This window comes from Syngnathoides biaculeatus, chromosome 13 (assembly GCF_019802595.1).
Source record: "Syngnathoides biaculeatus isolate LvHL_M chromosome 13, ASM1980259v1, whole genome shotgun sequence".
Lineage (NCBI taxonomy): Eukaryota > Metazoa > Chordata > Actinopteri > Syngnathiformes > Syngnathidae > Syngnathoides > Syngnathoides biaculeatus.
In genome coordinates this window covers 11177740-11200858 of record NC_084652.1, presented here as the reverse complement: position 1 = coordinate 11200858, position 23119 = coordinate 11177740, and the positions used below count along the sequence as shown (strand labels likewise).

Below are 23119 nucleotides of genomic sequence, written 5' to 3'. Positions count from 1 at the left end.
ATGAAAAAATTGCAAATGTTGGGTGGCAGAGGTAGGGGACATGTTTGTTTTACTTCAGTTTGGCATCAACAGTGAATCCAAAATCTTGTATACGACTACAAGCATGGCTTGACTTGGGAATTGTTTGAAAAGTCAAGGCTTACTTTAGACTTATGTGTAACTTGCCCCCACCCCCTTTGCTGTGTGGTATGACAAGTTTACCTGTGGAGGCAGGCAGAGGTGTTTGGACTCATGGAAGGTTGAGGCAGGGACTCAGCAGACAGAGACTGGAGGCCACTGGTCTGGCTGGGAGTTTGCGGGAAAGACCCTGTGGCATCCTTGCAGACAGAAGAGTCATCCTCAGCATGGTCAGTGGTTTCACTTGCTGCTCTCTGTCTCTGGAAGGGTCTTCTCTTTGGGGATCCTGGTGGACCATCCCATAAAACAGTACATGACAACTTTTTCCACACCCCCCCCCCCCAAAAAAAATACCGTTTCAATGATAACACTCCCTCACGAACCTTTGGCATCGAGACTGGCGGCCCGGTGGCTCCTTTCAAATTTCCAACGCTTGAAATAGGGGCCAGCTCCCTCCAGGCTGGTGTGACGCCTCAGTTTTGACAAGAACTGTAGAACCGAAGTCTGGCCGGCAGCGTGGGTGCTCTCTCCCCTGATCACGTGATCAATCTGAGCCTCTGCGCTGCCCCCAAGAGCCTCCAACTGACCGGTGAGATGACAGGATGGAGGGAGGTGATTGGGAATTCAACTTTGTCAAATTGTCACACGGTGACTGATAATGATGAGGCCAGTCAGAGAAGAACCTGTTCAAGTGGCATGAATACATTCTTAACCTCAACATTTAACATAGTCGGTCCAGTGTGCCCAAGCTCCCAAGGGGAAACCACAAAATGCTATAAGCTTGGTCAAAGTTTGTAGAAGTCTTGATTCCACCAATCAGGATTGTTCTGTTTTCTTCAGCTCACTAAAGACTGTATGGTATTGTTTTTAATTGATGTACATGAATACATTTAAACGTTTCAAAATATCCCTCCTAAAAACTCCAAAACATCCCACTTTTCGGTATCCCTTCCTTGGGATGCTGTTCGTAATTGTACCCTTAGGCCCACTTCTGTCCGCTGATTGGTCAAACTGACAATAATCTGCCTTCTTCTGTTTTACAATGAATTACATGAAAGCGCAAAAAGAAAACGCCCATTTAAAGGTTTACCTGACCTGATTTGCACCACAGCATACCATGAACAGAACTGTTCCACCGAGTGGAACCATAAGTCATCCTGACAGACTGACCGACCACTTCCCATGAAGTAATAAGTGGCACTCCCAAATATTTTAAATCCCAAAATACTCTCACAAATTGTTGAAATGCTTACGGTCAGAGAGCCCCTCCTGGCAATCTGGTCCAAGACGACGGAGTGATGTGTATCTCCTGGCAAACCTCCGCTGAGTCTCTGACCCAACCAGTCAGATACTCTTCTCTCTGGTGGCTGGGAGACAAAAGTATATGCAGTATTCTCGTGTACAGCTTTAGTAGGAATATATAGTAGAATGAGCAGCTTGGTTGCACCAAGCAATGTATCCCAATTACCTGGTAGATGGTGAGAGGGAGTTTGGGAGTTGGCACCTCACTGATGTTGACAGAACTGCTCTCGGCTGAGTCACACTCCATGATGGTGAGGATCTTGAGGTCACACGGCGCCGGCGGCAGGTGGAGGTGAGTCAGCCGAGCTTTCTTCAGATGGTGAAAATCCCCCTCGGTCAGAGTGTATCTGAAAGTGCGGGGAGAAATCGTCCAAAATCAGCCATTTCCAACCGCTGGGAAATGGACCCCTACGCATGGCCGCGACTTCAGAAGTTCGGATGGAAAGGTCACATGGCAGAACAGTTTGTTACAAGCGCTGGAATGTCATCCGGGTGAAAAGTAACCTCTGTCTTTAATTGTGTAGTTGGCACATTCAATAGTTTAGTGTTAGTACAAATAGATACCGGTGAATTTAAAAGCTGTTTTTTTTAAATCATGATACTATCTATGAATGAAAAAAATAGTTACCCGGGCCTGTGTAAAATAATAATAATAATAAACTTAATAACTGGTTGGGCCATCATCAGAAACTGAAATTAAGCCTTTTCTACAACTGGCACATTTCAGTGGAGATATTTTGGCCCACTTTTCCTTGCAGAATTGTTTCAATTCAGAATGAAAGGAGACTTTTCAAGCATGAATGGCGTTTTTAAGGTCAGGCCACGGCCAAGTCTGGGCTTTGACTAGCCGACTCCAAAACCTTCATTTTGTTTTTTTCCAGCTATTCAGAAGTTGACCTGTTGCTGTGTTTTGGATTGTTATCCCGCCGCGGAACCCAAGTCCGCCTCATCTTGAGGTCACAACCTGATGGCCGAACAATCTCCTTCAGGATTGTCTGTTAAAGAGCAGAATTCATGGTTCCATCAACCAGAGCAACTTGTCCAGGTCTTGATGGACCTAAGCAGCCCAATTAATAATAACTATAATAGTTACTTTTTGACACAGGCCAGGGTCACTTCAATTTTTTTTTTCTTGAATAAATAAAATCACAATTTAAAAACAGTATTTTAAGTTCACTCGGGTTACATTTCTCTGATATTTATATTTGTTTAATGATCTTGAACATTAAACTGGGGGAAATGGAAAAATGTAAAAATTTGAGAAGGGGGGGGCACTATTTTTTCACAGCACTGTATTTGTAAAAATGAAGTACTGGTACTACTTGTTGTTTACGGTGAAAAATTAGACATCTTTGGAGAATAAATTTGGATTTGAGTAAGGGGGAGATTGTTATTTTGAGGAAAAGTAGCATATTTGTCCATTATCCATCTATCTCAGCGATGTACAGTGACAGGCAGAAAAATTACATACTCTTCTACTAAAGAGAGAACAATGAACCTGTGTATAAATCGGTAGTCCTTCAACAGCTTCTCAACTTGTGTTCATCTTAATAGGCTCAGATTTCTCTCGAAAGATTTTAATTTCAGTCCAGTATTTACTTTTTGTGCCATTTTTATTGGATGCTGTGCTGTCAGAGTCGTCTAAAACACCGAGGTCAATAAAGGTATGGAAACGCTGCCCTAATTAGTCGTACGAAGACCCGACTTGAAGCACACCTGCGCCCTTTGTCCTCCGTCATCCTCTCCTGTTCGTACAGAGCGGATTCGTTGAAGGAGACTCTGCGGCCCGTCAGCCCGGTGGAAACAAATCTTTCCGACTCGCCGTCGTGGCAGCTGGAAGCCGAGAGCGCGTCCGTTTCGTCCAGACGGATGGTGATCTCTGAGTGACACATGAGCGAGGGAGGGGCGAAGACGTGTGTGAATGGAGGGCCTGCGACCTGAGAATAGCGCGGCTCTAACCTTGGGTGGGCTGAGAATCTTCAACGTAAGTCGTGTTTGTCTTCTCAGGGTCATCACTAGCTCTGAAAGAGACACATACTGTATACTTCATTACCGCACAATGCGGCAACTCTGAGTACATTTCCGATACTGTCGCTTTTTTTTTGGATGAAAAGCAGGTACCGGTATTTCCAAATTTGGTGCGTTTTCCCGGGAACTGAAGCTAGGAGTGTGGAGCACCCACCTCGAGTAGCGGCGCCCACCCATGCAGCAGCGGTGGCAAAAGAGCAGCAGCAGGGAGAGCAAAATCAGCGTCCCCCCAGCGAAAACACTCAGCAGCACCAAGAGCAGCACATAATTTTCCACCTGGTCCGTCGACACAGGCACATCCTGGTGGGGAAAACCCAGCGGGAATGCTTTTACTCGTCTGAGACTTTGCATAAGTGCTTCCACTCGATGCTCCTCTGCAGTTTCGATCCCCAAAAAGATGAATACATTCTATTTTGTGCTCGGCGGCGGATCTTGGCAGATCTGCTACACCCACGTGTGCATCCGAGATGATCCATCCGTCCATTTACATCACCGGTACTTCCCTGGTTAGGGCGGCGGGGCGCTGGAGTCTATCCCAGCTGACTTCGAGTAAAAGACGAACTACACCCTGAACTGGTCGCCGGTCAGTTGCAGGGAACATGTAGACACTGACAAATGGTTCACACCGTCACTGAGTGGGAACTGAACCCGCGCTGCCGGCATCAAATTCAGGCGAGTGCACCACTACACCGTCGGCGCCTCGTCATCCAAGATGAAAAGAGAACAAATACTGACACAAACTATTTTTATCATTAAAGCTGATGGTGGGGAGTGCATTGGTTCTGTGGTATACTCAGTTGGTTCATAGCAAAAAGGTTCTGGATTTGAGTCAACAACTGTATCCGTGACAAGCGGTCTATGGAGCCCCCAAGGGCACTGCCCCACCACGTATGGTGGTCACCACATTACTTGAAGTCAAAAATCGCAGGGCAGATACTGCATTTTTTTTAAATGCACCTATGTACAATTTACAGTCTTCAATTAACCTCGCATGCACGTTTGTGGAATGTGGGAGGAAACCGGAGTACCCAGAGAAAACCCACAGACCTGAGGCCGGATTTTAACCCGGGACTTTTAGAACTGTGAGGCAGATGTGCTAACCTGTCATTTGCCGTGACGCCGATAAATGCTGACAGTAGAATAAAAATATGTTATGATAATCTATAGGGCAGTACGCTGTGGTGACCCCTAACGGGACAAGCCCAAAGGAAAAGAAGAAGAAGATAGTTCATGAATAAAGTTGCTCCATTGATCTCGTTTGAGTCATTTCATGACACTTCCGGATTGGGCCCCACAAATCGTTACCCGTTGAGACTCGTGAAACGTTATGTGCAATAGTTCCTCTTCAATGCGGTGTAGCGCTGCGTTCCAGAGCCTTGAGCTGGCTGACATCTTAGCACCTCAAGTCGGGCTCCTTATTATTCACTCGATGCCTGCTGGAATTACTATTTATTTATTTATTTATGTGTTTGTTTGTTTAGTTATTTTGTGAGTTAAGGTTTTATGACTCATAACTGCAATTCTCAAAATAGGTTTGCTAACTTTGCTTTGTAGCTTGCTAGCATGCTAATTTGGTGTGGCACTCACTTAATATAGACATGAGTGACGCCCCCCCCCAAAAAAAGTTTTTTATTTACCTTTAGATGCCACAAGATGATGCCAAAGGACTACTTTTGTCTTAATGAAGCTCCTCAACTCACCAGATTGTTTCCTTGGGACCAAAAATACCAGCAGATGGTGCCAAAGCTACAATATTATTGTTGCTTTGGACCAAGAACAAAAACAGGAAAAGGGTAAGATTTTGAATAACAATGAGATTTTTGAATAACGGTGGATATGTTTGGCACCGCCCCCACCAAAAAAAATAATAATAATAAATGAAATAAAATGAAAAACATGAGTAAATGGCATACTGCTGTGGTTAATAATTAAAAAAGAATTATCTTGTTTTAATGTACTGACAAATTGTCTTACTCAGTTTCAAATCTGGGTCAGCATAGTTGAACACAAAGCTGGCACCTTAATAATTATTGAATGGATTTAGCAAAATTGGATAACTTCTGTCAGCACATCGTTTGTAATCATTGGTCTAGACTCCAAAGGAAGCTGGGACGGGCTCCGGTTTCCGCGACCCAGATCCTGAACGGGATACAAAGTACAAAATGGACGGATGGGTGGGCGGATTTCACACGTTCATTCATCTCGTCTGGTAAAACCGAAGCTCACACGTCAAATTTGATTTCTACGACTGCGTTTGTCCAGCTGCAACCGTACAGTAGTGGAATCTCTTTGTGTCATTAGTCGCTCAGATAAGTGACATATTATTTAATAAGGATTAGAATTAACACAGAGGATGTGCTGCCTCCTCGCAGTGATTCTTATCCCTAGATGGACTCGCACGTACAAAGAGACAAGCGCTGCGTCTGATTAATACTCTGTGCGTCTTGCCAGAGCGAGCCCGGGGACGCTAATCGAAATGTCAGCGAGACCGTTAATTCAATTTCGGAGGGCTTCTCGATGAGTGGGGAAATGAGGGCCTCCGAAGGCTAAAAATGGAAACGGGACCCACATGAGCAATCCCGGCGGCGGGTGAGCCGAGCCGAGCGTCCTGCATCTGTTCTGGAATCGCAACTGGGTTATTGGAGGCGGGAAAGCAACTCTTGACAGCCGCGTGTCAGAAAGTTTAAAGCACAGGTGCCGTCGATTCTCTTTGAATGAGATCAGGCTGTCCTAACGTGAACGTAGTGGGCGGTACTCACGGTCGGGTTCTCAGTCAGAATTGTCAGAGCGGGCGAATCATTGCTCATGGTCCAGGTCAGCGTGGGTGAAGCCTGTGGAGGATGACCCAAGTCAGAGAGCGGCCAACATCGTCTCTCGCGGCCGTTTCACTTCGTTGCTACCAAAATGACATTTCCCACAAATAATGAAGTCTCTGTTCATCCACGAGCAGGCAGAACGTACAAATGACCTGTGTACATCCTTTCACGTCTTGTACATTTGCAAAGAAATGATTTCAGTCTGAGGCTGAACCACAGAAACCCGCGCTGCTTATTTGCATTTTCTTTCTGGATGCCTTCTTATTCATGTTTTGTTTTTTCATGCCAATTATAAGCCACCATCGAGCTCACTCATTGTCCACTGCAAACCGCAGATGTCCACTGTACTATAGAGCAAGTGGTATCAAATACATAATTATTCCAGTACCCTGTGTATCTGGCTCTTATTGTATCGAGAAATCTGTCAAATCCAGAAGTTGTTATGCAACATTTTTCCAGAAACTGTTCCATCTATTATCTGCTTTCTCTGGTACTGGTCATCCACTGTTCTATTATCAGATCTGGTGTATCTGGAATGCGCTGTATCCAAATCCTTCAATACCTAGAACCTAGGCCCTCTTGATTGCTGTAGTACCGGACTGACTCCGCAATATCAAGCCTACTGCGGGGAATCATTTTTTATCCCGAACTCTTTCAAACTCCATTTTGCCGTACACAGTGTTGACGCCTTCGAGTATCTGGCAACAATCACCTATCGAGTGCGAATAGAACATTTGCATCTAGTAATTAGTACGAGAATTTAGTTTTTCAGCGCCAGCGACGCCTCACCTGTATCAGGAAACAGTGTAGATTTGCGATTGCGCGGGCTGCCCATCGCCACGCAGATGGACCAGTGAGCTCCGGATGATTGGATTACAACCATTTTGGAGCGATTATGTCAACACCGTCTGATGAAATAAAATATAAAATCCCCTGCACAGGCAGCTATAAACACTGAGGGCAATTATATAAACTAGCGAGTTGATGTTTTTTCCCGCAACGTTCTTCTAAAGCCGTTATCTCTGATTACAGTCATTCCGAGCTTGACAAATAATTAGAATAAAAGGCTTTCGAGCAATCGCATCTGGACATATTCACATGGATGATTATTTTAGAAGGCGGGGGGGGGGGGGGGGTTAAGACCTTCCTAGTTCCCCCCGAAAATGTTATCTGTTTTTAGCGTGCCACCACGAAGGTAACGGATTGACATCGCTCGCGCAGAAGCTGTCACTTTTGGAAAAGAAAATGCTTATATTGCAGATGTTGTTGTCAAATAATCCGTCTTTAGAAGAAGATTTTCTGTGTTTGTGTGGTGGCGTGAGACACAAAGAGGCAAGAAGCACTCCGAGCACATTGTTATGTACACGTCAAGCCCATCATAGCACACACGCGGTTAAAAATGCTGCACATTCTCCAGCCGTGTGACTCAGACAATACAGTATTTTATGTAATATCTCAGCCATACCTACAGTGCTGTATGTTAGGGACGCACTTGCACAAACGACTACACTTTCTGCTCATTCTGCTTAATGAGTCACAGTCGCGGATAATTTTGTTTTTCTTTTAAAGATCACATCAATTCCTGAACTTGTTAAATAGCGCCACTTTTATTTTGCCAAACACGAAATATGGGAAGAAATGTCATGAAAACATAACTTCTGTCTCAAAAAATAAATAGTATTTATGTCAGAACATAAATACTACAATAGTACATGGAGTAGAATTACGGTAACATACACATTCAGGGATCTCATTTCATTTGGATCCTGCATCTGAGATGGGTAAAAATTTGCGAGGACACATAAATTTGCCATCTTTTGACACACACCTATGGCTTAGTACTAAAGGGATCTAAATACTGAATGGTGTAGCAGAAAAAAAAAAGGATGCGTATAGAGGCCCAGTCGTTTGGGGAAGAAAAAAAACATTCCCAAAGTAATCACACAATGGGTCTCATTGACCAATAAGAGTGAGTGAAGAGGAGTGGTCCGCTGTCTGATTGGCTGCGTGCATACCTGTGTGTAGAAAATTGAGTTCCATGAATAGAATTAATTCCAAAGCATAACGCCACCGTGAAAAAGAGGGAACATTTTGGATTCAAGCCAGATGAACGCAGCCATCCCGCTGACACCAGCGAGTCCAATTTGTGCGAAGTTGCAACAAAGACAACACAATTTCAAATCTCAATATTGTTCTTATCTCAATCTCTTCTAATGCTTGACTTTCACAAAAAAGAATCTTAATTTGTTAAATTATATTAATTTTTTTTGTTATTTTTTAAAAAAAATCTGTCCCCATAAAAGTAAGTTTTTTTGTAAAAAAAAAAAAAAGTTGTAATTTTCAGGGGTAAAGTAATGTGCAAAAAATTAAGCAATCTTATGAAAATACATTTTGAAAGGATTTTCTTATGGGGGGGAAAAAGAATATTTTTCCATTTTAAAATGTGTACTTTTTTTACTATAAATCGGAATTTTGTATTTCTGTACCATTTTTTATTTATTAAATTTTGGGGGGAAGGAAGGGGTGATTTTCCTGAAAAGAAGAAAAGGATACCCTGTGAAAATAATATCATATGGGGGGGGGGGGGGATTTGGTTTTCGTGGAACATTTTGGGAGGTAAAAGGATACATTTTAAATAAATGTATATGTCGGGGGGGGGGGGTCCCCAAAAATCTTACTTAACTATTCACATTTTTCGAGAGTCATACTTGTGCAAAAATAAAATTGTAATATTGAAAAGAAAGTCGTATTTGTGGAAAGAAGTAACAATCGTAAGAAAATAAAGTTTATTTTTTTACGTGAGAGAAAAGTATGTTTTTCTTTTGTTAGAACAAAAAAGGTAGCCATCATATGATCATAAATTGTTTTTATCGATATTTTAATTTCATGGGGGAAAAAGTGTTGCCCTTTTGTTGTCAAACAAAATTGTGTGATTTTTTTCAGGTTTTTTTAAACTTTTTTTTGCTAAAAGACTAAATTTGCTGTTTCTGTCATATTTACGGGAGGAAAAAGTGCTGAGTTTCTCTTGCATAAAAAGCAAAAAAAAAGGTAAAATAATTTTTTAAGTTAAAGATTTTTCTGTAATTTTCTGGAAAAAAGGCAATTTTTTTCAAGAAAAAAATATTACAGTGGAATATTTTTGGGGTGAAAATAGAATGAAAGAGAATACACATGCAGTCTATAAACATGTTAGGACAGACATTTTGTTTTTATTTTTCAGTAAAAGCCATATTTTGGGAGGAAAAAAACAAGCCTCCATCTATGAAAAGAGTAATTTCTGTAACAAAAAAAGAAAAGAATAAATATTGAAAGAAAGAAAATAGATACTTTGGGGCAATTATTATTATTATTATTAGCTAAAAACTCATTTTTGTCCATCTATCTATGCCAGTAACTTATAGTGACACGAGAAACAATGATATTCTGCTTCTTCTTTTTCCATTCAAACAATAAAATTGTTCCAGTACTATCATGTCAGTGCGCCTCCACTTTTTGGGGACTTTTGGGTCCAATTGACGTGCCTTGGCTGAATAAAGGGTGTCAAACATGGCTGCACACCATCTTACAGTGTTTGCAGCAGTTGTGCGTGTAAGTGAGTGGGGTGGGCGCACGCCGCACACCCGACACACACTATCGTATCAAGTGCCTCCGTGGATGTGGGTTGCAGCTTACGTTCTAAGCAGAAGGTGTTGAAGCCGCTTCCTTGACTACACGGAGACCCTCATCCTCCTCATCGTCAGCATCTTGGACTCTCCCGCGTCCCCCATGCCCGCGCTGCTCCCAGCACGCCTGCGTGGCAACAAAATCGCGCTCAGCGCAACGATCCACAACTGCACGGCCGCCAAACATCTTCTTACATAAGCAAACTATCAGCATCAACTCGCCTGCGCCTGCACCAAAATGCTTGTGGTGATGGTGGTGGGGGTCCTCCTCGGCGCGAAGATTCCGGTCCAGCCTGCTGCCCCCGTCTGCATTCTTGAATCAGGGGGAGCTCGGAGATGCGCCGGAGTTATGAATGAAAGGACACACCCACACTACCGCCCGTCCCTGCTTCCGACGCGCCACGTGACCAGCCCTGACGATGCTGTGATGATGATGATGAGAGATGGCGGAGACTTCCCATGCACGCCCCGCCACCCCCCCCCCTCGGCTCCCCCACCCCTCCCCTTCCATCCTCCATTCAAAGCTCCGTGCCATTCATCGTCTTACAATCGATCAATGGACACTCGAGTGTGGCGCCACTAATTCACACGTCTTATTTTATTATTATTATTATTTTTTTTTTTAGGAGTTATTTTTTTATTTTTCTCATTGCGTGGGAGTGATGGACGTCATCATGAAACGACGTTTTTGTAGTCTAACTTTGAACCACACGGTGGTAGCATTGTGCCATCAGATGAGCCGGCCCAAGTCTCCACTCCGGCCCGAAGCAAAAACTGGAGTCTGGGTCCCTTCACTTCATCCATCCATACGTTGTATGAGCCGCTTATCCTCACGAGGATAACGAGGGTGCTGGAACCCTGCAAGCGGGGTACACCCTGAACGGGTTGCCCTGGAGACTGACAACAATCACACCTAGGAACACTGCTTCCCAAATAGCGTGATTGTTGTCCGTCTCCATGGCAACCAGTCCAGGGTGTACCCTGCCTCCTGCCTGATGACAGCTGGGACTGGCTCTAGCACCCCCCGTGACCCTCGTGAGGATAAGCAGCGATGGAAACGGACGGATGCATATATAGACACACACATACTTTTAATCTCAACATAACATGGACACAATAAGTATGACTAAGCCCAAAAGAAATCACACAGGACTCCATCTTTGTGATTATAAAACCAAATGGAAAATCTCGTAAAGGGGAAGCTGCATCATCTTCAACCTCATTTTCAAATGTCGACATTGCTTTTACTGAAACTGAAACACGAGTGCGACAAAACACATACAGAAATGATTATGGATTCTTTTTAACAGCCATTTGGTTGGTGCAAAATTGAAGTGAATAGGTGACAAAATCACAACTGCTACATTTTGTTTAAGACGACAAGCTAACTTTTATTCGATTTTAAAGGATCCCAGATACACCTGTGTACAGTACATTTTCTATGGTTTCATTGAGGTCCAATATTGCTTCATGCTAATATCGTCACAAAGTCAGGTAGAGGTAACCGGTAATGATAAATTCTTGTCGCTGATTAGCTAATATTGTACTTTTATATGTTAGATGATTGGGTGCATACTTTCTCAGAAATAGAACAAAGGTAGATACTAAAAAATATTGTGCTGGGGGGATTTTCCCCACATTTACATCGACATATTATTACATCCCAAGTACTAGAAAAAGTTGGTTTGGTAAAATATGGTATGGTATGGCTTATTTTGACTGTGTCAAAATAATATACCAACTTATTTCAAATTCAATTATTTGGATTCCTTCCAATTGGTAAATCACTTTCAATGCTAAACAAAGGTGGTGAAAAAGCAAAGCGTGGAGAGTCCCTGTCACAGAAAGCAGACACTGAAATCCACATCTTCCTTGGAAAATCTTACTGGTGTTTGTGGTTCAATAACAATAAAACACAGCATTGTAAAAAAAAAAAAAAGAAAACAACAAAATAAATTTAGTAATGTCAAAGAGTGACAGGCTTGATGCAGTTATTGCGAGCAAAGGAGTCGCAACTCAATATTATTCATTTCTATTTTTTGTCTTAACCCTTCTGTTATGTTGTGAGTCAAATTGACCCGTTTAAAAAATTAAATACAGATTTGTATGGCTATGAAGTGTGCAGTGCAGTGCAATCGGCATGTGTAACAAGATTGATCCATCATTTTGCAAATTAGCGAGCTGAATTAAAAAATGAAATACACCAGGGTTACAGTGATGGATTTCTTTCTTTTTTGATAAGTACCCAGGAAAGGGATCGACTGGAATCGCTCAAGATTATCATGTGATAGCAATTATTCATAAGGAGCTCGAAAAGCCCAAGAATCAAATATAATTTGTGCAGAAAACGTTTCAGCCACAAGTACAAATCAGCTTTTGTCCAGAAATTCATGTTCATCCATCCATCCATCCATTTTTTTTAATGCTGTTCCTAAACTGGAGCCCTTCTCAGTTGACTCTGAGCGAGAGTTGCGGAACACCTTGGACCGGTCGCCACTCAATCGCACAGCGCATCTCGACAAACGACCATTCATATTTATATTTCCACATAATAGAGAGTTTACAGTCTTCAGTGAACTTAACGTGCAAATTTGGGAGAACGTAAAAACTGCAGATTTGAACTTGGAACCTCAGAACTGTGAGGCAGACATACTAACCACTTACGCAGCCGTTTACGATTTGTCTTTTAAAAAACTATTTAACTGTTTATAGTTAAAATGCACTGATTACACACCCAAGTATGAAACAGATGGGAAAAAAATTCACCAAAACTCCAAGTAATTTTGAAGATTCTTGAAATATTTTGATGTCTTTTGTGCAATCGTGTTGACAATGTGAACTTTCAAGTACCGAGGTGTTAAATACCAGAGGGTTGGGCACATCTGGGAAGGGGAGGCCGTGGAGAGGTGGGAGGAATGCAAAGGAGAAGCACAGTGTGTGCTTCTGCGTGTGCGTGTGCGTGTGTGTGTGTGTGTGTGTGTGTGTGTGTGTGTGTGTGTGTGTGTGTGTGTGGTGTGTGTGTGTGTGTGTGAAACTTTGCTCCCTGAGCTCTGACGTCAGAATTGCGTCTGTGCATGCTCCGAAGAGCAGGACATCCTGTGGAATTGTTCTTGGCGAGAGCCTGAGAATGTAAAGTAGCCCCGCCATCCTCGCCCCCTCCCTCCTAAGAAGCTACCGCATGCATGTGCACGATGGGCCGCGTGCGTGTGTGGGGGTCGTTCAATGCAAGGCAAATGCCGCAAACATCGCGTGTAGGTGCGCGTATATACGTCACAATTGCAAGGGCATTAATTAACGCAATGTCTCACGGACTTGATGGCGAGGGGGCGAACAAGGAGCCATGGAGGTAGGTGATGTTGGAGCGAGCGAAGAAGTGACGCAGACCGGAAAAAGCGGGGGCGTCGTGGGTGTGCCTATTTTTAGCTGCCGACGAGGAGACGCGCGTTTGCCGCGTTTCTATTCCCTCGCAGGCTCCTCCGCGCATCACGTGACAGGTGCAGCCCCAAAAGCTTCGACTGTGCGCCGAAGCTGGGACATGAATACTAAAGAGGCAAAGGATGAGAGAGGCGTTTTGCGCAATACAAAGGAAACACTCATCTTCTCACGGTCTGGAAAATTCAGAGAAACATCCACCCTCGTTTTCCACACCAGGGGGGTTCTTACCGAACACACTACACAGTGAGATCATATTGCTCTTTTATATCTTGCCCTAAATCGCTCTGACGATTAATGCCAATCTGCCCTTGAGAAGCAATTGTGCTGGAAAATGGAATATGACATAAAGTGCTTTGCCCTCATTTTCCCCCCGATACACCACTTTAACATTTAAGGTCATCAAACAAATGTAAATATCACACGAAGATAACCAAAGTGAACAAAAAAAAAATAAATAAATCACATTTTTGTCCGTTGACAGCTGGGATTGGCTCCAGCATTCCACGTGGCCCTTGTGAGGATAAGCGGTAAAGAAAATGGATAGATGGATATTTCGATATATATATTTATTTATTCAGGGCGGCATGGTGGATCAGCTGGTAAAGTGTTGCCCTCACAGTTCTGAAGTCCCGGGTTCAATCCCGGACCCGCCTGCGTGGGTTTCCTCCGGGAACTCCCGTTTCTCCCCTACGTCCCAAAAATATGTAACATTAATTGGGACACTCTAAATTCCCACTTTAAGTGTGATTGTGAGTGTAGCTGGTTGTCTCTATGTGCCCTGCAATTGGCTGGCACCCAGTTCAGGGTGTACCCCGCCTCCTGCCCGTTGACAGCTGGGATGGGCTCCAGCACTCCCTGCGACCCTTGTGAGGATAAGCGGCAAAGAAAATGGATGGACATATTTATTCAGAAAACATTTTTTTCCATAAAGTCCTGTGTTAAGAAATAACTGCCCCCTTGTTGAAGGTCCCATTTGGGGATTCCATAATTTCACTTCCATAGAGTGACTTTCTCTTACATGGACTAATTTCAAAAGTGTCAATTTAACTTTAAAAAAAATACCCTTATTTTGTCACACGAGTGTCCAGCAAAGGCCCCTCTGACAGCAACTTGTGTTTGACACAGTTTTGTATCCACTTTGTCCATATTGGGTTGAAGACCGGCTTTTGAGGGCACGTTTGTTATTTTGACAGCACTGGCTGGGAGTGGAAAACGAAGCTTTTTGCTCGTGACATAGATCCATCCATCCATTTTCAGAGCCGCTTATCCTCACGAGGGTCGCAGGAGTGCTGGAGGCTCTCCCAGATGTCATCAGGGAGGAGGCGGGGTGCACCCTGAAGTGGTTGCCAACTATTCACATTCGCAATCACACCTTAGGGCAATTTAGAGTCTCCAATTAATGTATGTTGTTGTGATGTAGGAGGAAACCGGAGTGCAAACAGGCAGAGTCCTCAAAAATGTGAGGCAGACGCGCTAACCAATAGCACCACCGTGCCCCCAAGATTAAGTAACTGCCATTTAGCAGTCTGGAAAGGCTTACAAAGTCATTTCTAATACTTTAGACCCTCGACTGGTGATTATCCATAAATGAAGAAAACCTGTCCGGTTTGGTGGCCTCAGCATCGCATCTCTGCTCTTTACAGATGATGTGGTTGGCTTCATCAAGCTGTGATCTCCAGCTCTCACTGGAGCAATTTGCAGCCAAGTATGAAGTGGCTGGGATGAGAATCAGCACCTCCAAATCCGAGACTATGGTCTTCAGTCGGAAAACGGTGGCATGCCCTCTCCGGGTCGGGGATGAAGACTGGAGCAGGAGATCAACAGACGGATCGGTGCAGCGTCTGTAGTGATCCGGACTTTGTATCGGTCCGTTGTGGTAAAGAAGGAGCTAAGTCGAAAGGCGAAGCTCTCAATTTACCAGTCGATCTATGTTCTTACCCTCACCTAAGGGGATGAGCTATGGGTCATGACCGAAAGAACAAGATCCCAGATACAACCGGCCAAAATGAGTTTCCTACGCAGAGTGTCCGGGCTCTCCCTTAGAGATAGGGCGAGAAGCTCGGTCATCCCGGAGGGGCTCAGTGTCGAGCCGCTGCTCCTCCGCATTGAGAGGAGCCAGATGAGGTGGCTGGGGCATCTGATTCGGATGTCTCCCGGACGCCTCCCCGGTGAGGTGTTCCGGGCTTTCCCTCCAGAAAGAGACCCCGAGTACGACCTGGACATGATGGGGAGACTATGTCTCTCAGCTGGCTTAGGAACGCCTCGGGATCCCTCCAGAAGAGCTGGAAGAAGTGGCTGGGGAAAGGGAAGTTTGGGTATCCCTCCTGAAGCTACTTCCCCCATGACCCAACCCGGAAAAGTGGTAGATGGTACAACTTTCAAGGAGTGGCCGTCTGACAAAAATTACTTCATAACCACAGCGACGACTCGTTCAGTAGGTCACAAAGGATAGGATAAATAGCAACCAAACGCAAAACAAACATCTAAATGAGTCCCAAGACTCTAAGAACTGATGAAATCAACTTTTTCAGAGGTGTGTGTCTAGTTACAGCTAGCATCAATGTCACAGCATTTCATAGACAATCATAGCAACAGTCAAACATGCTGGTGGCAGTGTGATGGACTGGGGCTGCTTTCCCACTTAAGGACCTGAATGAGATCCTGTGATCGATGGAATATTCTCTCTGAAGGAGAATGTTCAGCCATAAGTTTGTGACCTGAAGCTGAAGTGCGTTTGGGGTTCTGCAGCAGGACAACAATCCCAAAGACACCACCATGTCCAATTTTGAATTATGAAAAGAAAAATTCCTCCAATGTTGCTGAATTGAAAGAATTATGAAAGGAAGAGTTGGCCAAAGTATTCACAGACTTGCGACTAAATCACTGCCAGTTAAAGAAAACGCTTCATTTTGCTGCTGAAGGTGGTTGAAACATATTTTAATGATTTTTTTTTTGTTACACAGGGCCAGGTAGCTTTGACTACATTTGTTTCCTTAATAAATATAATCACCATTTAAAAACTTTATTGTACGTTTACTGTTTAATGATCTGAAACCCTAAAATGGGGAAACCTTGGAGGGGAAAAATGAGAATTTTAGAATGGGGCAAATCCTTTTGAAAGGCAATACGGTGAGATGGGTGAGTGGTGAGCTCATCTGCCTCACAGTTCTGAAGCTCACAGTTTGAATCTCGGCTGCAGCTTCTTGTGTGGAGTTTGCTTGTGCCTGTGTGGGTTTTTTCAGGGTACTTCAGCTTCCTCCCACAGTCCCAAAACATGCATGTTGGGCTAATTTAAGACTCTAAATTGTCCGTGGGTGTCAATGTGAGCGTGAATGCCCGTTCATCGTGGGACGACTAGATGGACGGATTATGAATGTTAATTTATTAAGGATCATGCTTATATATGTTTTGGCAAAAGATGACAATTGATGCAAGTTATTGCTGGAAAATAATTGTTTCAGGTTTTGGGGGGGATTCAGAAAAGTGAACAAAAAAAATTGCTCTGGCGTTTGTGGAACATACAGATCATCTTGATATGCATAAAATCACTGTTTAGTTTCTCAATTAGCGGTGAGGGGGGAAAATCCAACAAAATCAGGAATAGGATTTACGAGTGAATTCAATGAACTTTTTTTTTAGCACATGGAAATGAAAAAGCAAGACTTGGGGGGGAAAAAATCCCAAATATAAATATTCCATACTGAAACTCTGCGTATACTGCTAATACAAAAAAAAAAAAAAAAAAGAATTGGAAGAAATAATGTAAACCCATTGAGAGCCTTCCCCTTCACTATTACTGAGAGTAAATTATACATTATAAAGTGCAATCCAAAATACACACACAATGCACATAATCACCACAAAAATACTTAAATCACACTTGTCATACATAGGTTTTGGGTGAAAAAAAAGATTTTACTTTAAGGCCATGTCAACCAGCCAACTATTACTTTTATGATTATTATTAGTACTACAGTAATTTTCCAAGCCGCTTATAGGTACTTCATTTGTTTGTGTACTTCATCTAGGCAATGCATTTTGAGAGCATTGTCTGTTTAAAAGTTCTGTAATGTATAAAATAATCTCATTTCCAAAAGGATTGATAATTTACAGTCCGAGTTAATGAAAAGCAAACGAGCTCGAGTGGGCGGGGCTTCGTCGCAAGAAGCCCTTCCTACCGGACGACGCAGGCCGACTTTTATCTCACTCTGATTGGCTGTGAGTTCAAAAGGGCGGGGCTTACCGGAGCCCGTTTTCTACTGTAGTAAAGCGGCTGCAGACCGACACTAGTCAAGATGATTTGTGCTGTAGCTCCACTTTGTCCCCCTACTCCGCTAAATGCTTAAAGGGCTCTTTGAATTCCATTTTGAAGGATTGCATATTTACATACGGTTGTAGAATCGTGATTTTTATTTATTTTTTTCCCTTGAAGTAGGCAGTACTGTATTTGATTTAGATTCTCTACCTGGACTGTTTCGTTCAGAAGGGGCGGCGTCTGTAGCTCAGCTCCAGCATGCGTCTGTTCGTCGGCTGCAGCTCCATCGGCGGCCCGTTGGAGCTCGTCGTCCCCAGAGGAGAGACCCGAGACGGGCTGAGGACTCGCCTCTCTCGTCAACTTGGCGTGCACAAGGACAGAATCGTCCTCCTGCACAAAGACAAGTAAGCGTGCGATACTCTTATACTGCGATCCAGTGGTGGGAAGCAACTAAGTGCATTACAATTTCGTTACAATATTGAGTTGATTTTTCAGGTATCTGTACTTGACTGGAATATTCATTGTTCTGATTACCATATTTAAAAAAAAAAAAAAACAACCTACAAACAGTGTTAAAAAAGTTATAAATGCCACAAGAGGGTGGCAAAGGAAATGAAGGTTCTCAAGTGACTTCAACATAGTTCCAAGATGCAACTCCACGACAACAACTTTTGCCCTGCTAATCATTTTCTATAGAACATTTCTAGTTAATTTCTAAAGAGCTATAGAACTTTAGGACCCAAGTCCTATAGAATTTCCATGTAGAAATCCTATAGAAAATCACAGCCAAAGTTCTATAGAGAAAATTTTAGGAGGGTGATCAGATAAAAACTCACCATCTCTCCAACTTGTGTTGTGGTAGGCAGTTAGCTGCAGGGAAACTCCTGGAGCAGGGAGTAGCCGATGGCAGCAGACTGACCTTACAGGTGCCAGTGGCAGTCGGAGCTGCTTTATTTGTAAGTTAAATGAAAACCACACAGAAAACGTGTCAGCACATTTTCTTTGTGACACTTTGCATCATTTGGGTTAATCATTTTCCTCCGCAGTGTTCTGGTGCCAGGGCCGAGACGATTATGGATGTTTTAGAGCGGCTAGCAGACTGTGAGGTAAAAAATAATAATAATAATAATATTCACTGCAAGTAATGTATTTATCGATCTATGCCAGAGATGTATAGTCACACGGAAGACAATTACATGGTCTTCCACTAGATGGCAGAAGTTACAATGAACCTGTTGCCATTCATAACACGGAATAATCAATCAAACAGGCCCAGATTTCACACAGACGTACTCAGGAAATATTGGGAAACATGACTACAAAAAAAGAAAGCATATGGGAAGTTTTAACAGGAGGTTGCGTTTGTGTGCGTGTGTGTGTGCTACTTCCTGGATACAAGTTTCATCCAGATTGGGTTCAAATTTATTTAGTGCTAATTTGTGCCTACTAATATGCAATTGAACCACAAAAGTAAACTTCTGTGCTGCACAAATAGCCTCCTAGATCCTACGATCCATCTATCCGTCTTTTACCGCTTATCCAAGGTTGAGTCACAGGGCCAGTAGCTTCAGCACGGACGGCCAGACTTCCCTTTCCCCAGCCACTTCATCCAGGTCTTCTGGGGAGATCCCGAGGCATTCCAAGGCCAGCTGAGAGACGTAGTCTCTCTCCAGTGTGTCCTGGGTTGTCCCCAGGGTCTCCGTCTGGTGGGACATGCCCAGAACACCTCACCAGGGAGGTGGCCGGGGAGCCGCTTGTACCTGGGATCTTGTTCTTTTGGTCATGACCCACAGCTCGTGACCATAGGTGAGGGTAGGAACATAGATCGACCGTTAAATAAAGAGCTTCGCCCTTCGACTTAGCTCCTTATTTACCACAACGGACCAATACAAAGGCCGCATAAATGCAGACGCTTCACCGATCTGCCTGTCGATCTCGCATGCCATTCTTCCCTCACTCGTGAACAAGACCGCAGGATACTTGAACTCCTCCACTTGGGGCAGGATCTCATCCTCGATCTGGAGCGGGCACGTCACCCTTTTCCGACTGAGGACCATGGCCTCAGATTTGGAGGTGCTGATTCTCATTCTAGCTGGTTCACACTCCACTGTGAACTGCTCCAGTGAGGGCTGTAAGTCATGGCTTGATGAAGCCAACAGAACAACATCTGCAAAAAACAGAGATGTAATAGTGAGGCCACCAAACCAGACCTCCTCTACACCTCGGCTGCACCTAGAGATTCTGTCTTTAAAAGTTATGCACAGAATCTGTGAAAAGGGGCAGCCTTGTTGGAGTCCAGCTCTTACCGGAAATAAGCCTGGCTTACTGCCGGCAATGCAGACAAAACTTTCACACTGGTCGTACAGGAACCAAACAGCCTATCAGGGGGTTCAGGACCCCATACTCCCGAAGGACCCCCCCGAAAGGACATCATGAGGGGCATGGTCAAACACCTTCTCCAAATCCACAAAACACATGAAGACTGGTTGGGGGAACTCCCATGTACCCTCTTTGGGACCCTGCACAGGGTGTAGAGCTGGTCAAATGTTCCACGGCCAGGATGAAAACTACACTGCTCCTCCTGAAACTGAGATTCGACTTCCTGAGGGACCCTCCTGTCCAGCACCCCTGAATAGACCTTAACAGGGAAGCTGAGGTGTGTAATCCCCCTGTAGTTGAAACAAACCCTCCGGTCCCCCTTCTTAAAAAGGGGGACCACCACCCCAGTCTACCAATTCAGAAGGACCGTCCCCGATTGTCCATGCGATGTTGCAGAGGCGTGTTAACCTGCTCGTCGGACCAAAATGCCCAGTAGTTGTTTTGCCTGACTAGAAACGTAGTTGTCCTACAAGTGTGTAGAAATGTGTTACAGTTGTGGGAAAAAAAAGTTACTCGTAAGATACATTTGTTCTACTACTAGTAGAATGACTGTGCCTTGCTAATAAGGTTTCAATGCAATTCAAAGCATTCCATTTAGTTTTAAGTTTCTGGCTCAATGTGACTTTGCAAGTTTCTCAAACTTTCAACTGTTTCTTTCTCGACAATCACACAGATCAGCAACTTCCTGTCCGGTCGTTCGCCTTTAGCCATTAAACTGGGAATGGGGGCCCACACGATGCACGTGCAGCTCCAGTTGACTCCTCAGGATGTGGCTAAACTGCAGCCGAACAAAGCCTCTGAAGCTATTAGTAGCCCACCCGCAGAGGTCAACCTGGGCCAGTCTGCTTCGAGCCGCCCCCCCACTCACACAACCACCACTTCGGCAGCGTATTCTCCGCCAGCCGCATACTCTGCCAGCTCTATGCAATCTGAGCCCCAAGCTGTTCTTTCGATGGACCGCCGCCGCCGAGCAACAGCGCATCGCTCACGTCCACACGCCGCTCTTTCAATGCCCTCCTTCCGCTCCACTTGCCCACTACCAGCGACGACGCCGGTCTCCTACAACGATGACTCCATTGCGCCATCTCGGAGTCCATTACCAGCCTCCACCTTCAAAGAGGTCGGCCCCGTTGGCTTGGATACGTTGTCCTGTCTTGGATGGAAGAGACTGTTTATAAACCTGTCGTTGATATTTTTCAGTCTTTTCCCTCCTCCGCTGTTGAAGCGATCGAGCAACCAGGCGCAGTGATAGAAAGTTTTGCCAAACATTCTCAAGGAGTATTCTCTGGAACTTTCTCTGGTAAGTCCTGTTTGAAAAAGTGGGAGTTTTTCACTGGAGAAGAAATGTTGAAATGACTGAGTCTTGTGAAAACAAACTAAACAAAAAAAACGAAAAAAAATATATATATATATTTAGCCATCCATCCATCCATCCATTTTATTTGCTGCTTATCCTCACATGGGTTGCGGGGGGTGCTGGAGCCTATCCCAGCTCTCAACGGGCAGAAGGTGGAATACACCCTGAACTGGATGCCAGCCAATCGCAGGGCACTTGGAGATAGACAACAGTCGCACCCACAATCACACCTAGGGACAATTTAAGAGTCTCAAATAAATGTTGCATGGTTTTGGGATATGGAAGGAAACCGGAGAGCTCGGAGAAAACACATGCAGGTACAGGCAGGGCCGGGATTGAACCCGGGACCTCAGAACTGTGAGGCCAACGCTTTCCAGCTATGCCACTGTGCCGCCCCCTTAACTCATGAATTCCATAAAATTACTTTAAATCACATAAATGGTATGGAATGTAAAATCCAATCTAATCCCCCACCAGGCACTTTGGCTCCATGCATTCAGAGCGGCGTCAGCCCTCGAGGCCGCAGCATCGCTATGATTCTGCAGATCCTTAATGACCTCCTCAGAGCTGCCTCACACCACCAGGGGGCTCTGTCGTCCCTTTGTCCAGGTTCTGACGGTCCAATTCAGGAGCGCCACCACAAACAGAGTACCAAGCCCCCCAGGGAGGCTCCAGGTGACCTTGGTTAAATTTGCACTGTCATTAGATTAGGGTTAACCTAAGATTATGTATAAATGTGTAAAAAAAAATATTCTTTGCTATTCTGTGGATTGTAAAGGGAAATATTTTTGCTTTTCTTTTCTCCAGCTGAAGAGGCTCAGCCATTTCTCACAAACTCCCAAGAGAATCAGACTTTGCACTGCAAACTAAAGCACTTGCAGTCTCTAATGGTCAGCCGACGTCAGCACAGGCGAACTCACGACGGTTCCCAAGTTTCACGACCAGGTCACCCCTATCGGCGTCACCATCGTCCCTAATCTCTACGGCAACGAGCCAGATGACTGGACTTGGAGTCGCTTTGGACGTCATCGCTTGTGCGGATGCTACTGTTTATTGAATAATGAAAAGAAATGACTGAGCAAAAAAGTTTGGGTGATTTAATTCCAACATATCGACGTTGATGATCCTTTATAAACATAACTGAGAAGAACAGATTTTCCCAATACAATTAAGATTAAAAACAAACAAACACACAAACAAATGAAAAAAAATGAGTAAGCCTCTTGCTTGGTTAATTTTTTTTTTTTCCACTGCTCACCAGGAAGTGATTATAAAATATATCCAGAGAGACCAACAGAGGCCAAGGAATGTTTGGATTACCATCTTTTGACCCAAATGAGTACAGTAGCGATGAACTGAAATAAGAATTTTGATTTCCAGAGCAAGGAAACACATTCGATCATATTTTCAGGACAGTGTTTGATCTCTATGCAAAGTCTATTTAATAACAGCGATAGCATAGCACGTAGTCTAGAGTGTTCTCTCAAGATATGTATTCTTTTCGGGAAATTAATTTGGAATTGGACAGACTCTTGTTGTCAATTTCATTAAACACTCTGATAAATCAACAAGCTGGAGCCTAAAGTCAAATCCCAAACCTCGGGACTGTGAGGCAGATGTTTGAAACACCTTAACACTGTGCTGCAATGCTTGAGTCCATATTTCCATAAACAGCCATCTCATGTGAAAAGTAATCCAACTAGTTATTTAGATCAATATTTACACATCAGCCACTTTGTGCGGAAAGTAAAATTGAGTTCATAAAGTG

General features: G+C 44.0%; 2 protein-coding genes across 2 annotated transcripts in view; one reads left to right on the top strand and one right to left on the bottom strand.

Moving 5' to 3' along the window:
• The window catches only part of LOC133510430 (voltage-dependent calcium channel beta subunit-associated regulatory protein-like), a 24204-nt gene extending 6260 nt beyond the window's left edge, over window positions 1-17944 (bottom strand). The window contains exons 1-10 of the mRNA XM_061838313.1: window positions 17826-17944; window positions 9936-10052; window positions 6207-6278; window positions 3602-3747; window positions 3379-3440; window positions 3136-3298; window positions 1586-1766; window positions 1371-1484; window positions 501-699; window positions 202-403 (exon numbers count right to left, since the gene is read on the bottom strand). Coding sequence (XP_061694297.1) covers window positions 202-403; window positions 501-699; window positions 1371-1484; window positions 1586-1766; window positions 3136-3298; window positions 3379-3440; window positions 3602-3747; window positions 6207-6254 — 1115 coding nt within the window. The 5' untranslated portion in view covers window positions 6255-6278; window positions 9936-10052; window positions 17826-17944. The remainder of the gene's footprint in view (window positions 1-201; window positions 404-500; window positions 700-1370; window positions 1485-1585; window positions 1767-3135; window positions 3299-3378; window positions 3441-3601; window positions 3748-6206; window positions 6279-9935; window positions 10053-17825) is intronic.
• On the top strand, window positions 17874-23119 carry LOC133510431 (midnolin-like). Its single transcript, XM_061838314.1, has 7 exons — window positions 17874-18019; window positions 18478-18571; window positions 18662-18721; window positions 20668-21114; window positions 21195-21294; window positions 21829-22026; window positions 22159-23119. The coding sequence occupies exons 1-7, from the start codon at window positions 17874-17876 to the stop codon at window positions 22326-22328; spliced, it is 1215 nt and encodes a 404-aa protein (XP_061694298.1). The 3' UTR covers window positions 22329-23119.

Excerpts from the sequence above, each read along its gene's own strand:
- LOC133510431 (XM_061838314.1), top strand. The coding sequence starts at position 17,874 with ATGCGTCTGTTCGTCGGCTGCAGCTCCATCGGCGGCCCGTTGGAGCTC. Across the intron at positions 21,115-21,194 it reads CAGCCTCCACCTTCAAAGAG|TCTTTTCCCTCCTCCGCTGT; the intron begins GTCGGCCCCGTT and ends GATATTTTTCAG. Across the intron at positions 22,027-22,158 it reads GCCCCCCAGGGAGGCTCCAG|CTGAAGAGGCTCAGCCATTT; the intron begins GTGACCTTGGTT and ends TCTTTTCTCCAG.